This window comes from Brassica oleracea, chromosome C8, assembly GCF_000695525.1.
Source record: "Brassica oleracea var. oleracea cultivar TO1000 chromosome C8, BOL, whole genome shotgun sequence".
NCBI classification, from domain to species: Eukaryota; Viridiplantae; Streptophyta; class Magnoliopsida; order Brassicales; family Brassicaceae; genus Brassica; species Brassica oleracea.
Genome location: NC_027755.1, coordinates 40,028,178 through 40,042,446, shown reverse-complemented (window position 1 = coordinate 40,042,446; position 14,269 = coordinate 40,028,178). Strand labels below are relative to the sequence as shown.

General features: G+C 39.7%; 5 protein-coding genes across 8 annotated transcripts; 2 read left to right on the top strand and 3 right to left on the bottom strand.

Annotated features, from left to right (window-relative positions):
* The first annotated feature begins 638 nt into the window (after positions 1-638).
* Positions 639-4,892, top strand: LOC106311731 (calcium-transporting ATPase 4, endoplasmic reticulum-type). 4 transcript variants are annotated; one of them, XM_013749004.1, is made up of 9 exons: positions 639-735; positions 808-2,240; positions 2,338-2,398; positions 2,506-2,627; positions 2,720-3,001; positions 3,075-3,452; positions 3,562-3,671; positions 3,773-4,001; positions 4,082-4,892. In XM_013749004.1, the coding sequence occupies exons 2-9, from the start codon at positions 825-827 to the stop codon at positions 4,664-4,666; spliced, it is 3,183 nt and encodes a 1,060-aa protein (XP_013604458.1). In that variant the 5' UTR covers positions 639-735; positions 808-824; the 3' UTR covers positions 4,667-4,892. The 4 variants fall into 4 exon arrangements, with proteins under 4 accessions (XP_013604458.1, XP_013604456.1, XP_013604455.1 ...); XM_013749002.1 differs by having other exon boundaries at positions 814-2,240; positions 2,338-2,410; positions 4,082-4,666; XM_013749001.1 differs by having other exon boundaries at positions 2,338-2,410; positions 4,082-4,666.
* Positions 4,893-5,148: 256 nt separating this feature from the next.
* On the bottom strand, positions 5,149-5,983 carry LOC106312263 (histone H4). Its single transcript, XM_013749714.1, has 2 exons — positions 5,753-5,983; positions 5,149-5,637 (listed from the first exon to the last, which is right to left on the bottom strand). The coding sequence occupies exon 2, from the start codon at positions 5,610-5,612 to the stop codon at positions 5,301-5,303; it is 312 nt and encodes a 103-aa protein (XP_013605168.1). The 5' UTR covers positions 5,613-5,637; positions 5,753-5,983; the 3' UTR covers positions 5,149-5,300.
* Positions 5,984-5,991: 8 nt separating this feature from the next.
* On the top strand, positions 5,992-7,127 carry LOC106312262 (39S ribosomal protein L47, mitochondrial-like). Its single transcript, XM_013749713.1, has 3 exons — positions 5,992-6,235; positions 6,450-6,607; positions 6,809-7,127. The coding sequence occupies exons 1-3, from the start codon at positions 6,058-6,060 to the stop codon at positions 6,914-6,916; spliced, it is 444 nt and encodes a 147-aa protein (XP_013605167.1). The 5' UTR covers positions 5,992-6,057; the 3' UTR covers positions 6,917-7,127.
* On the bottom strand, positions 6,931-10,064 carry LOC106312260 (probable serine/threonine-protein kinase RLCKVII). Its single transcript, XM_013749712.1, has 5 exons — positions 9,770-10,064; positions 8,910-9,145; positions 8,640-8,829; positions 8,173-8,564; positions 6,931-7,722 (listed from the first exon to the last, which is right to left on the bottom strand). Exons 1-5 carry the CDS (start codon positions 9,915-9,917, stop codon positions 7,357-7,359), a joined length of 1,332 nt encoding a protein of 443 aa, XP_013605166.1. The 5' UTR covers positions 9,918-10,064; the 3' UTR covers positions 6,931-7,356.
* Positions 10,065-11,841: 1,777 nt separating this feature from the next.
* LOC106309748 (mitogen-activated protein kinase 13) lies at positions 11,842-14,020 on the bottom strand. The gene is made up of 6 exons (XM_013746864.1): positions 13,844-14,020; positions 13,642-13,771; positions 13,438-13,575; positions 12,573-12,905; positions 12,310-12,493; positions 11,842-12,222 (listed from the first exon to the last, which is right to left on the bottom strand). Exons 1-6 carry the CDS (start codon positions 13,984-13,986, stop codon positions 12,035-12,037), a joined length of 1,116 nt encoding a protein of 371 aa, XP_013602318.1. The 5' UTR covers positions 13,987-14,020; the 3' UTR covers positions 11,842-12,034.
* Positions 14,021-14,269: the final 249 nt, after the last annotated feature.

Genomic DNA, 14,269 nt, shown 5'->3' with positions numbered 1-14,269 from the left:
AGTGTAATTTTTTCCTAATCTATTTACTTTTGATCGAGACTTTGCTTCCATTTGTCTACCGAAGTTTACAAATATATAGGAGCAGGAAAAACCGTTTGTGGAAGGAGAAGAATTATGGATAATGGGATACGTGAGAGACAGTTTTTGACATTTTAATTATTTTTAAATTTTGTAAATATAAATTATGTGGCAAATTTTGATTGGTGAATTGACTTGCAATTTAGTATATAAAGGATCAATATTAATGGTTAAACATTTTAAAAATTATTTTACTTTATTTATAGCATTTATCCATTCAAGTTCAACTTGGAAAATCAGGGAAAAAAACTTTTCTCACATTATTTCGTCCCAAAAAAAAAAAAAAATCTCACATTACTTTCGAAAAGCAACTTGTTATTTCCTTCAACAAATAAAAACTCCCCACGTGTTAAAACGACGTGGCAGAACCCATTCCCTGAAAAGCAAAATATTCGCACTACAAATCGTATACCTACACACTACGCTAAGAAAAGCTTATCCATATTAACATAACACCCCCCAAAAAAAACAATTGCCCCTTAAGTAAAGTAAAAAAGAATCAGGAGAGAATACAAGGGCTTAACTGCAAAATAAACTTATGGAGATCGTGTTCAACTTGAACAAGCCATTAAACTCGGAAAAGAATATACTAATTTTTCAATTGCCCCGTAGAAGAAGAGAAGTATCTGGAGAGGAGCGTCGCGATCTCCGATTCTGGTGAGTGTCGCGATCTCTTACGTCTCTCTGTTGTTATCTTTCCTTCAAAGTCCGATCCTTTATTCAATTCAATTTCAGTTACCGATCTGATGGGGAAAGGAGGTGAAGAAGACTTGGGGAATAAGCAATCTAACGGCTCAGAACCGTTAAAGTTCGATACTTTCCCCGCTTGGGGCAAAGACGTTAGAGAATGCGAAGAGCACTTCGGTGTTAGCGTTGAGAGAGGGTTAAGTCGCGGCGAGGTGTTGACACGTCATCAGATCTACGGTTTGAACGAGTTGGAGAAGCCTGAGGGGACATCGCTTTTGAAGTTGATTCTGGAGCAGTTTAATGATACTTTGGTTCGTATTCTCTTGGCCGCCGCTGTTGTTTCGTTTGTGTTAGCCTTTGTTGATGGTGATGAAGGCGGGGAGATGGGGATCACTGCTTTTGTTGAGCCGCTTGTGATCTTCTTGATCTTGATTGTGAATGCCATTGTTGGGATCTGGCAAGAGACGAATGCTGAGAAGGCCTTGGAGGCTTTGAAGGAGATTCAGTCTCAGCAAGCGACTGTGATGCGTGATGGTGTTAAAGTGTCTTGCTTGCCTGCTAAGGAGCTTGTTCCTGGTGATGTTGTGGAGCTCAGGGTGGGTGATAAGGTCCCTGCGGATATGCGTGTTGTGGGTTTGGTTAGTTCGACGCTGAGAGTTGAGCAAGGGTCTTTGACGGGAGAGAGCGAGGCGGTTAGTAAGACTACCAAGGCTGTGGAGGAGAATGCAGATATTCAGGGGAAGAAATGTATCGTGTTTGCAGGGACGACGGTTGTTAACGGGAGCTGTGTTTGTTTGGTTACTCACACTGGGATGAGTACCGAGATCGGGAGGGTGCATTCGCAGATTCAAGAAGCTTCGCAGCACGAGGAAGACACTCCTCTGAAGAAGAAGCTCAACGAGTTCGGAGAAGCGCTGACGATGATCATTGGTTTAATCTGCGCGTTGGTTTGGCTCATTAACGTGAAATACTTTCTCTCCTGGGAGTACGTCGACGGCTGGCCGAGAAACTTTAAGTTCTCCTTCGAGAAATGCACGTACTACTTCGAGATTGCTGTTGCGTTGGCCGTTGCTGCTATTCCGGAAGGTCTTCCAGCGGTTATTACGACTTGCTTGGCTCTTGGGACGCGGAAGATGGCTCAGAAGAACGCTCTGGTTAGGAAGTTGCCTAGTGTGGAGACGCTTGGCTGCACAACTGTGATATGCTCTGATAAAACTGGGACTTTGACGACTAATCAGATGGCTGTTTCGAAGCTTGTTGCTATGGGTTCTAGAGTTGGGACTCTTCGGTCTTTTAATGTTGAGGGGACTTCTTTTGATCCTCGAGATGGGAAGATTGAAGATTGGCCTGTGGGTAGGATGGATACAAATCTTCAGATGATTGCCAAAATTGCTGCTATTTGTAATGATGCGAATGTTGAGCAATCTGAGAATCAGTTTGTTGCTAGGGGCATGCCTACTGAGGCAGCTTTGAAGGTATAACAGTCTACTAAGTATACTTCTTCTGCTCTTTGATTTCAAGCTTCAAAGGCTGTCAAGTGTTAATCTAATTGGCGTTTGTTTCCTTGAGCAGGTTTTGGTTGAGAAAATGGGGTTCCCAGAAGGAGCTAATAAAGCCTCATCTTTGGCTAATGGTGATGTCTTACGTATGTCTATTTAGTTATATTTGTTTCTCATGTTTTCCACAGTTTTTCAGATACAAGAAACTCCTGTATATAACCTTTTATTTACATTACTGAAGGTTGTTGTCGGTTATGGAGTGAACTAGAGCAACGGATTGCCACTCTTGAGTTTGACCGAGACAGGAAATCAATGGGAGTTATGGTGGATTCCAGCTCAGGAACGAAACTGTTACTGGTCAAGGTCTGTTCTATCATTCTATGTGGCTTCTGCTTTAGTTGAAAGAATCCTTTGTCTTCAGCTACTAAGAGACCGGTTTTGATTTTTTTGTGCAGGGTGCCGTTGAGAATGTATTGGAAAGGAGTACGCATATTCAGTTACTTGATGGTTCAACTCAAGAGCTTGACCAGTACTCAAGGGACCTTATTCTACAAAGCCTACATGATATGTCCATGAGTGCATTAAGGTGTCTCGGATTCGCCTACTCTGATGTTCCATCAGACTTCGCTACTTATGATGGCAGTGAAGACCATCCTGCTCACCAGCAACTTCTCAACCCAATTAATTACTCTTCTATTGAGTCCAATCTAACATTTGTTGGCTTTGTTGGTCTAAGGGTGAGTTTTAGTTCCTTCTTGTTTCTTCTTTGGTCATTTATTCATGCTCTAAATTTTTCGATGTTTTTTGAAGGATCCTCCGAGGAAAGAGGTGCGTCAAGCCATTGCAGACTGCAGAACAGCAGGTATCCGAGTCATGGTCATAACTGGAGACAACAAGAGCACCGCGGAAGCAATCTGTCGTGAGATTGGAGTGTTTGAGGCAGATGAAGATATCTCCACAAGAAGCTTGACTGGAAAAGAGTTTATGGATGTTAAAGATCAGAAGAATCATCTGAGGCAAAGTGGAGGGCTCTTGTTCTCTAGAGCTGAACCAAAGCACAAGCAAGAGATTGTTAGGTTGCTCAAAGAAGATGGAGAAGTGGTTGCCATGACTGGAGATGGAGTCAATGATGCTCCTGCACTTAAGTTGGCTGATATAGGTGTGGCTATGGGTATCTCTGGCACGGAGGTACATGTCTCTCTCCTCTCTTCTGCAAGAACGATTTTATTTCGGTTTTATGAAACGGGATGATTATGGCTCTATCAGCTTTCTAAAGCTCTGAGGTTATTTCTTGCAGGTAGCAAAGGAGGCATCAGACATGGTGTTAGCAGATGATAACTTCAGCACTATTGTGGCAGCTGTTGGTGAAGGCAGGTCCATCTATAACAACATGAAGGCTTTCATCAGGTGAGTCTTCTGTTAGTTACTTTTTATAGAAAGGCTCGAGTTATGTAGTAACATATACTGATCCTTTCAATCTCTGACTATATGATGATGAATAAAAAAAGGTACATGATCTCTTCCAACATTGGTGAGGTTGCATCAATATTCTTGACAGCTGCACTTGGAATCCCAGAAGGCATGATCCCAGTTCAGCTTCTGTGGGTGAATCTCGTAACAGACGGTCCTCCAGCTACGGCTTTGGGATTCAATCCCCCTGACAAGGATATCATGAAGAAGCCTCCTCGCAGAAGCGATGACTCGCTTATCACCGCCTGGATCCTCTTCCGCTATCTGGTATGCAGCAAGCAACACACACATTCTTCTCACTTGTTTTTTAAACTCTTGATTAATAATGTGGGTTAACTTGTCTACAGGTGATTGGTATGTACGTGGGAGTAGCGACGGTGGGAGTATTCATCATATGGTACACACACAGCAGCTTCATGGGCATAGACCTGAGCCAAGACGGTCACAGCCTTGTGAGCTACTCACAGCTAGCTCACTGGGGGCAGTGCTCATCATGGGAAGGCTTCAAAGTCTCTCCTTTCACAGCCGGCTCTCAGACATTCTCCTTCGAGTCAAACCCGTGCGAGTACTTCCACCTGGGGAAGATCAAAGCGTCCACGCTCTCCCTCTCGGTGTTGGTGGCTATTGAGATGTTCAACTCACTGAACGCGCTCTCGGAGGACGGGAGCCTTGTGACGATGCCGCCGTGGGTGAACCCGTGGCTGCTCTTGGCGATGGCGGTGTCCTTTGGGCTGCATTTTGTGATACTGTACGTGCCGTTCTTGGCGCAGGTGTTTGGGATTGTGCCGCTGAGTTTGAACGAGTGGCTGCTGGTGTTGGCTGTGTCGCTTCCTGTGATTCTGATAGATGAAGTTCTCAAGTTTGTAGGGAGGTTGACCAGTGGTTATCGGTACTCACCTCGCACTCCCTCTGCGAAGCAAAAGACGGAGTAGGAAGATTATAAACGAAGGCATATTATTTATTTAAGACACTCTAGTTTTAGCTGAAATATTCACTTTGTTGCTTAACTCAAAGTCAGCGTTGTTGGTTATTTTAAATTTTCCAAACGATATCTTTTTGATTGATAAAAATGTTTGCGACTTGGATCTCATTTTGGTTCGTCAACATGGGGTTTTCCAGGACAAAGACTGTAATGGAAAGATGAATGTTTCAATCTCATCGTATATTGTAGTTATGCTTTTTGAATCAATAATAGAACAATATGGTTATTCTCTAGAGTAGCTTGACGAGTGTTTTGATTCAGGTTACAAACTCAGAGCATAGTTCATTGATCATTTAACGCGAGTATACAAAAACTGTTCAAGTAAAAGTAACCGTAAGTGTAATGATCAATGAAATATGCTCCGAGTTTGTAACCTGAATCAAAACACTGGTCAAACACTGTCAGGGCCAGCCTAAACAGAATTTGAGATAATAGAGATCAAACACTCTTTCATTTAAGAATCGATTTAGCTACATGAAGATCACATTGGCTACAAGACATAGCATAAAAGCTAACTCATTGTTTTACTTTTCACTAATCAAATTGATTCCCAGATAACCGTAACATTTAATCCCAATCTTTGATTAACCGCCGAAACCGTAGAGAGTGCGTCCTTGCCTCTTCAACGCGTAAACCACATCCATAGCCGTAACAGTCTTCCTCCTAGCGTGCTCGGTGTATGTAACAGCGTCGCGGATGACATTCTCGAGAAAGATCTTGAGGACTCCTCTTGTCTCCTCGTAGATCAAACCGCTAATACGCTTGACACCGCCTCTGCGAGCAAGACGACGGATGGCAGGCTTGGTGATACCTTGGATGTTATCCCTAAGCACCTTCCTGTGCCTCTTCGCTCCTCCCTTTCCCAATCCTTTCCCTCCTTTTCCTCTTCCCGACATATCTCCTCGCTAAGTTTTCAAAGATCTGAAGAACCAAAACCAAAATCCTAATCAATTGACAATCGAATTCGAAATATGAAATCTGCGAAACGAGTCGGATGATTGCAGAAACACGAGGAAGAAGAAGAAGGAGACGATACCTGTAAATCGATCGGAGAGATTGATGATATGCCAAAGACTGGTGAATGTAAGTGAATATATAAAACAGAGACGATCCGCGTGCTTTACATGCCGATCGTTGATTGGCTGCTACATCTTTAAGAGTAATAGAACGGATCGATGACGTGGATTTCATTTTCCTTCGATATACCAACCTTATTGGGCCTGTGTTGGGCTCATATATCACCAAAAGTTCGTATTGGGCCCTAAATATACCTTGCCTTCGAAAAACGCCGAGGAGGGTTTCCATTTCTCTGTGGCCGTGATCGTCGCCGTCGTTATAACGATGTTTCTCACGAGATTTATCGGGAGGAGGTTCTTGGCGGTGGCTGCATCGACGAGATCGGAGTCAAGTACTGCAGCAGGAGCTGCTGCTGCTTCGACTGCTAGGATTGCTAAGAACCCTCTGGAAGAGTTCTTTGAGTTCGATAGAAGCCAGGACGAAGATAAACCTGTTGTCTACGGTTAGTTCCTTTCCTTGTCTCTCCATTGAAGTAGCTGCTTTCTGTTTATGTTCTTACAAAGTAGTTTGAGTATATCATTTTGTCTACGGTTTTGTGGGATTGTTCATGAAATGAACTAAGTGAGGAAGTAATTTATCTTTTCTTTGTATAATCTGAATATTTAGATATAACGATTTTTGTTTAATTAGATTTGTAACCATGTTTGGTGTGTTAGGTCGAGGATGGAAAGCATCGGAGCTGCGGCTCAAGTCATGGGATGATCTTCAGAAGCTGTGGTACGTTCTTCTCAAAGAGAAGAACATGTTGATGACTCAGCGTCAGATGCTTCAAGCTCAGAACATGATGTTTCCTAACCCCGAACGCATTCCTAAGGTACTACTACTACAAATCTGGCCGTGGCTCTTAATTTGTTGACAAATTGATGAATGGTTTTATTTTATGAAAATAATCTCGAGGAGAATGGCTGTGGTCTCTCTTGAACCTTCTGAAAAACATATCCTCGGTTATTTATTACCATTGGAGGATATTATTATTATTGGTGAAATTCAAGGTTGTGTGAATCTCTCATAATAGGTGAGGAGATCAATGTGCCGCATAAAGCATGTGCTGACAGAGAGGGCGATTGAAGAACCCGACCCCAGAAGATCAGCCGAGATGAAGAGAATGGTCAATGCTATGTGATCCCCTTGTGCTTACTTCTTTTGTCAACCGAGCAGCAAGCTTTTGAGCCAATTCGCATTAGGGGTTAATTAGTAACAAATAGCATTCAAGAAGACGAAGAATAATTGATATTTGTCCTTTGGAACTGGTTTATTGATTATGTCTGGCAGTAGAAAATGTTTGTTCGGTAGCTATATGCAAGTTTCTGTAAAACCATGTTTGGTGTTTATTTTTTGCATTATAAACCGCAAACTCCGTATCCCTTGAAAACTCACCGGGCATAGCGAAATGGTTATTCGTTCAGCTCTCTAACGGCTTTGCGCGGGAGAACTTGCAAAGTGTATATCTTTTTGTTTTTGGTTTCATAGTAAAAATTGTTTGTTCTATAGACTCATGCTATATACACATACAACAGAAGCCGAGTCAAGGTGTAGATCCAAACAATAGAGATGTTAAAAATCTTACTGTTTTGTATTTTTATACATGCATGTGTCCACCATTTGTCTTGGTGAAGCCAAAAACTTGATTTGATTTCCTTCAGATTCTGTTTCTTTCGAGAGGTCCCGTCTTTTCTCTTCATCATCTCTATAAGTGTTCCTCCTCCTGCTGCTGCTGCTGCTAGGGCTGGTTGGATCATATTTAGAAGAGGCTAAGAAGTTGAGAGCCGACACTACATCGGATACAACAGGCCTCATGCTCGGCTGCTCTTGAACACACATTGCTGATATTGCAAGTGCTTGGTACAATCCTCTCCCAGGGTATTGTCCCTGAAGCTGCGGGTCAACCATTTTCGGGAAGTTCCTCCTGTCTTTAAACAACGGTCGTGCCTGTAAAGAACAAAATGAGCGTTGTTGTTAGGCATGCGAGTTCGGGTAGTTCAGTTAGTTCGGTTCAACACAGCTTTACCGAATTAACCCGAAATAAAATTCGGTTTGGTATTCGGTTTATTTGGTTTTTGAAAATCCTACCGAACTTTCTCATTTCGGTTAAAACAAGTTTAATTTTGTTAATTTTGGATAAATTCGGTTAATTTCGATTAGTTCGGTTTAAAATTTGGTTAGTTCGATTAGTTCGGTTCAGTATTTGTTATGGTTTGGTCATAACTTAAAAAAACAAAGTAACCGATTGCCGAAAAACAATTTTTTTATAAAAAATCCTACCAAAATCATAACCTGACTAACCGAAAATTTTGGTTTGGTTTGGTTCAAAGTCCCAGCCCTAGGTGTTGTTGTCTCAGCAAAGATCATTGAGAGAAGCAGCTAAGAGAAAGAACATACCCATCCGACCAAGTTCTGATCTTTACGCGGTTTTGTAGTATCAATTGCTTTCCTTCCAGTGATAAGCTCCAGAAGGACTACTCCAAAACTGTATATATCGGATTTAAACGTGAGCTGCCCCGTCATAGCGTAGTCAGGAGCACAGTATCCGTACGTTCCCATAACCCTTGTGGAGACATGTGTTTTATCCCCGCTTGGTCCAACTTTCGCCAGCCCAAAGTCTGATAGCTTTGGTTGGTAGTCTTCACCAAGCAAGATATTCGAGCACTTGAGGTCCCGGTAGATCACAGGTGGCTTCATTCTATCGTGAAGATACTCCAGACCTCTTGCTGCACCAGCTGCTATTTTCATCCGAGTGTTCCAGTCAAGTGGTTTTTGACCAGGAGGGAGATCTGTAAACAGTAAAAAAATATACTAAAAGAGTCAAATTCACAGATTTTTAGCAACAAAGTTGAGTTAGAACATACCGTGTAGATGGTCTTCAAGAGATCCTAGAGGCATGTACTCGTAGACCAATAGTCTCTGATCACCCTCAGCGCAAAACCCTATAAGCTTCACGAGGTTGGGATGGTCAGCAAGACTTAATGTCAATACCTCAACCACAAACTCCCTGATTCCTTGAGGCCCGTTACGGTCGAGTTGCTTGATAGCAACAACCTAGCAAGAACACTCCATACTGTTCAGAACTCTGAGAATCACAGATATAAGAGAAGTTTCGTTCACACTAGTGGGAGTACCTGATCGAGTTTCTCGAGTTTTCCCTTGAAAACTTTGCCAAACCCTCCTTCGCCAAGAAAACAATCCGAACTGAAGTTCCCTGTGGCAGCTGCAAGTTCTTGGAATGTAAAAGTCTGTGGTTTCTTCCCCGTGGCTTGGTTATTTAGATTCAAACGCTTCGCGTCAAGAGCTAGCTGATCCTCCGCCTTACCAACTCCATTGTTTACATCTCGATATGGACTGACTTTTAACGAATCTATAACACATGGAAAGAATCAATTAACCAGTTGTCATGTGACAAACTATAATAGATACGGTGAGAATACAAACCAACTAAAGATTCGAATACCAAAGGCAGCAAGGCTCAAAATAAAAATAAAACAATTTTGACATGTGTCCCCTCCACGAGAACACAAAACCTAACGTAATATGGCAACATGCATCCGAACATATAGACAATACAGATGACCAACCCGGTGGTTAAACCGAATTTGACCATGAACCGATTACATAACCAGATTTGATCTAATAATCGGTTCGATTCATGTAGCCGGATTGAATTTCATAGTTATTAAACTGATAAAAATCATTAACTATCAAAAATCTATAAATCATCCATATTTTAGGAATAATATTTATAATGATATTATTCCTTTAATATTTATAATATTTTATATTTTAAATTCATTTATATTTTAAATTGTGTATCAATTTTTACTAACATTACTTTTAAATTTATTAACTACAAATATATTAAAGGAGATTATTAAACTAGATTTGATCCGGTCGAACCATATTATTAAAACCATGACCAGTTCAACAAATACAAAAGAGCTCCCGGAGCAGAGTAAAAAAAAGAGAGGTAGACGTCACTCTGCACCTGAACAGGGGTGAGTCTGATCATCTCGCTTGTTAGTGATGCTGCTACAGCCGATGGTGTTCTTATTTCTCAGAGTATCCTTGTTTCTCCCTTTGTTGGTCTCCGATCGTTTGCTCGGTTTCTCACTGCGGCCGAAACAACCCATCATAGAAAGATTGTTCTTTTAATCTTCCCTTGCTCTTCCTCGTCGGAAAATCAGAAACCCAACACCTGAAATGAAGAGAAGAGTGACAAAAAAAAGCGAAGGAAGAAAGAAGAATTGCGAAAAAGGAGGAGAGATAAAGAGAGAGCTTTTTTAGTGACAAACAGAGAAAGAAAGCTCTGTCTTTTTTTTATATTTATAGTGTAATAAACGGAGAATTATCAGCTACGACGAGGTTCATGGGACCATTATAATACACCTCTATTTGAATAAGCCACGTCAAGACAAACGCACGCTTCTTTCTTGAGCACTAGAGAAACGTGCGGCAAATGTTGAAGTGGCGCCACGAAAGTCACATAATAGTTTGAGTTTGGTCAACGTTAGTTTGTCGTCTGCTCCCGGCGGTTCGAAACTGACCACCGTCAATCTGACGTGGCCACTGAGCTATGGATTGTTTTTTCTTTTTAGATAAAAAACTGAGCCATGCATGGATTTGAGTGACTGATTTTGTCACATCTTGATTAATAATTTTATCCTCCACATCTTCACCTACGTCCAACGAACATACGTAAAGCTCATTTTACCACCAAAAGAAAAATCATACGTAAAGCATATATTGTCATATTACTATTGGTTTATACGGAAACCATAATCAGCTTTTCTTGGTACATCCTATTCTGGTGTGGATTTCTAATGTAATCTATAGTGCTGTGTATGCAGTGTATCGATCGTACGTAATTGTTCTTCCGTGAAAAAAACATATACCAACAAAAATACATGTCAAACAAAACAACACTCGCAACAACATTTTTTTCTTTGTTCAAACACTGAAAACAACATATGGACATGATTTGATGACTTTATCCACCATATTTACGTACAGAAACACGCAATTGATAAGTTGATATGACAACAACGTCAACAACGACCGAGTGGTGGTAGCCTAGCGATAATTTTTTAGGGTTTGGTGTGTATCCACGTCAGTTTTGGGTTCGATTCTCCTTGGAAACTAAATTATCAGTCTGGGGCTTGGGCTTCGGTCCAAATGGTTTACATGGTGGGTCATAACAGATGATTGGTTCACTCCCTGACATTAGTCGGAAGGTATTCCAAACTCGGGTCAGGCAGTGTGGTACGCTTTCGGGCTAATTCACTCTGTATCACTAAGTGCGTTCCTCCCGGAGCCTACCAGATCAGCCGATAGAGTTTATCAAAAAAAAAAAAACAACGTCAACAACTGTGAATACGTCTGTCAATCTATGTAAGGGTATAAGTATAACGATATTGATCATCTCCCTAATCGTAATTGTTGATCAGTTCAGCATATAAAACTCTAGTCAATTCTTGATCTTTGATTAAGACTTGGACTGTATTAATATCATCTCAATTTTTTAATCAACGTTGAGGTGAAATTAGAAAAGTTTAAATTAGTTTCTTACTTCGATCTAGATGCTTCCTACATTTGTTTGAAACGTTAAGAAGATAGTTTACATCAGAAATTATTTTGGCAGCTCAATTTATTTAATTAAGAAAGCAACATATAGTCTATTGGAATATTTATATATGGCTCTGCAAAGATAATGATGATTAACTTTTGGAACAGGCATTCATAAAACTAAGACGTCTTTGACTTTTTGTAGCAACACGGTTTCATAACTAGATATTTTTACGTTTGTTCATAATATATATATATATATATATATATGATGTTGACTTGCATGTTTTTTTCCAATTTATAAATTATATACCAAATCACCAAATAGTATACACAGCCAGAATATTACTTTCCTGCATAGATTGACATAGTATATACTAAAACAGAGCAAGTTGCATGAATAAAATCTTTTTTTAATAAAATAGCTTATCACAAAAAATCTTCTATACCATCAATTTAATTTATTTATTTATAAAACAATTACATTAATTTTTTAAAATTTATAGGATGCAGCTGCTCTGCTTCATCAATTTTAACATGAATTGATGTGTATAACGTTTTAGTAAATGCATATATAACACACAAAAACTTCTCACTTTCGTTGGCTTGCACAATCATCATCAAACAAAACACACACTATAGAATTTTACCAGCTATTTTCACTTGTTCCAAAACATTTAATCAGCCTTTAAGGGTCTTGAATCATGGGAGATTGCTTATTCTTGAAGTGTAAAGACTCTCTCCAGATAAGTTCCTTGATGTCTTGTTCATCCAAAGTTGTCTCCTCAAAGTCAAAGCTAAAAGGAGAAGGACACGTTGGTTCTTCATTGATCTCATGGAGACTAGCCAAATAAGGATGCTTCAATGCTTCCTCCACTTTCACATTTAAACATCTGGTTAGTATTTAAAACTTTACTTACAGATCCTTTCCATTTATAGCATCCAAACATTAACAAAACGCACCTGTGATGCGTTTGGAAGGATCAAAAACAAGCATCTTCTCAGCAAGATCTAAAGCCATTGGTGAAATGTCAGGGAACTTTTCTCTGAATGATTGTTTTTGAACACGTGGGAGATTTCTTAAGTACTTTCGCGCATTATCACTTCTCAAGAAGTCAAGATCAGAGTCCTCTGGTGAACCTAAGAGCTAAAGATATGAACAGAGAAATGCATTTAACACACACACAAACACATAATAAAACGATAATCTGTTTCCAAGTGTTTACCTCAGTGATAAGTTTCAGCTGTTGAACATAATCCTTACCAGGGAAAAGCGTTTCTCTTCTGAGTATCTCCATGAAAATGCAACCAACAGACCATATATCAATAGCTCCTGTGTATTCCGAGCAGTTGAGAAGCAATTCAGGTGCACGGTACCATCTTGTTACTACATATTCTGTCATCATGTCTGTCTCTGTTGACGTTCTTGCAAGCCCAAAATCACATATTTTAAGATCACAACTCGTGTTTAGAACCAAGTTGCTCGGTTTCAAGTCACGGTGTAGTACATTCGCAGAGTGTATGTACTTCAAGCCTCTCAAAATTTGGTAAAGGAAGAACTAGGAAAAAAAAATACATAATAACAATTTCAAATGGTAGAAAATATAATGTGCCCACATTATAGCTCCGATTGTAAATGTGTCACTGATCATCACTGATAATTCAGATAAAATATCGGATATTTGGGTCAAATATCAGGTAATTCAGATGATATGAATTAAAAAGTCGGATAATTCAAGTTCTTTCAGATATTTTGGATAAAAATCTTTAAATACTTTCAGATAGTTTGGATAATTAGTTTTTTTTTCAAATACTTATATATATTTTACTATAATTTTAAAAACGACATATATATATTTGGTTATTTTACATGTATATATAATTAATATTTATGCATATTCGGGTATTTGTTCGGTTCCAGTATGAATATTTTGGATATATGAGTATAGGAACTTTTCGGGTATTTGAGAGTTCTGTTCCGGTTTCGTTTTTGATCATTTCAGTTTGATTCTTCATATATCGGCAGCTAAAATGCTCATGCTCTGATTATAAATCTGTCACTGGCCATCAGTATAGTTTAGGAACACTAACCTGACAATGGTCATCGGTCAGAGTTTGACTAGATCTTATGATCTGGTGCAAATCAGTATCCATTAATTCATAAACGATATACACATCTTCAAACCTATATTTCTCTGGTGGCTCGATTATATCTTTCATTTTGATAACCTGTGTAGCATTATAAACATGATACTTCAACTATAAATGAAATCGTATTAGTCAAAAAGAGATTACATTATCGTGATCCATGTGGCAAAGGAGTTTGATCTCCCGGAGAGTTCTTTTAGCATCAACTCTGTTGTCAAAAGCGTTTGCTATCTTCTTTATAGCAACCTCTTCGTTTGTCTCTGAGTTTGTAGCACAGCTGAAAACCAGAACAAAAGGTATGAAGAAAAAGATTGGCTACAAGAATGAAAAAGAAAGATAAAAAACTTACCAGACAATACCATAGGCACCTCGACCCACAGGTTGAATAGGAGGAATGTATTTTGAAGAGAGCTCAAAAAGGTTACCGAGTACGTTATACATAACATATCTACCATTGTATGTCAAGATTCCTCCATCTTCCATGTTCTCCATCTCTGCTTTGTAAGAACTCGGATTCAAGACAAGTTTTGAGACTGTTTCATCACTCAAGTAGCTGCTAGCTGTTGCCTTATATAAAAGACAAAGTAGGAGTAGAGGAGGGAAAATGGTGGCACCTTTTGCTTTTGGTGGGCCAAATATGGACAACAACTTTCTATTTAATTTTTGAAATTTGAATCAGAGTTACTATTCGACGTTATGCCGACTTCTACATAACTAAGTAAAAGCTCTATACTCGTGGGTCAATGTGTCCCTAGCTCACTTATTTTCACAGTTA

Excerpts from the sequence above, each read along its gene's own strand:
- LOC106312262 (XM_013749713.1), top strand. The coding sequence starts at position 6,058 with ATGTTTCTCACGAGATTTATCGGGAGGAGGTTCTTGGCGGTGGCTGCA. Across the intron at positions 6,236-6,449 it reads AGATAAACCTGTTGTCTACG|GTCGAGGATGGAAAGCATCG; the intron begins GTTAGTTCCTTT and ends TTGGTGTGTTAG. Across the intron at positions 6,608-6,808 it reads ACCCCGAACGCATTCCTAAG|GTGAGGAGATCAATGTGCCG; the intron begins GTACTACTACTA and ends CTCTCATAATAG.
- LOC106309748 (XM_013746864.1), bottom strand. The coding sequence starts at position 13,986 with ATGGAGAACATGGAAGATGGAGGAATCTTGACATACAATGGTAGATAT. Across the intron at positions 13,772-13,843 it reads GGTGCCTATGGTATTGTCTG|CTGTGCTACAAACTCAGAGA; the intron begins GTAAGTTTTTTA and ends TCTGGTTTTCAG. Across the intron at positions 12,223-12,309 it reads TCCTTCCAAACGCATCACAG|TGGAGGAAGCATTGAAGCAT; the intron begins GTGCGTTTTGTT and ends TAAATGTGAAAG.
- LOC106311731 (XM_013749003.1), top strand. The coding sequence starts at position 825 with ATGGGGAAAGGAGGTGAAGAAGACTTGGGGAATAAGCAATCTAACGGC. Across the intron at positions 3,453-3,561 it reads TGGGTATCTCTGGCACGGAG|GTAGCAAAGGAGGCATCAGA; the intron begins GTACATGTCTCT and ends TATTTCTTGCAG. Across the intron at positions 3,672-3,772 it reads AACATGAAGGCTTTCATCAG|GTACATGATCTCTTCCAACA; the intron begins GTGAGTCTTCTG and ends GAATAAAAAAAG.
- LOC106312260 (XM_013749712.1), bottom strand. The coding sequence starts at position 9,917 with ATGATGGGTTGTTTCGGCCGCAGTGAGAAACCGAGCAAACGATCGGAG. Across the intron at positions 9,146-9,769 it reads TCAGACTCACCCCTGTTCAG|ATTCGTTAAAAGTCAGTCCA; the intron begins GTGCAGAGTGAC and ends CATGTGTTATAG. Across the intron at positions 7,723-8,172 it reads ATCAGAACTTGGTCGGATGG|GCACGACCGTTGTTTAAAGA; the intron begins GTATGTTCTTTC and ends TGTTCTTTACAG.
- LOC106312263 (XM_013749714.1), bottom strand. The coding sequence starts at position 5,612 with ATGTCGGGAAGAGGAAAAGGAGGGAAAGGATTGGGAAAGGGAGGAGCG.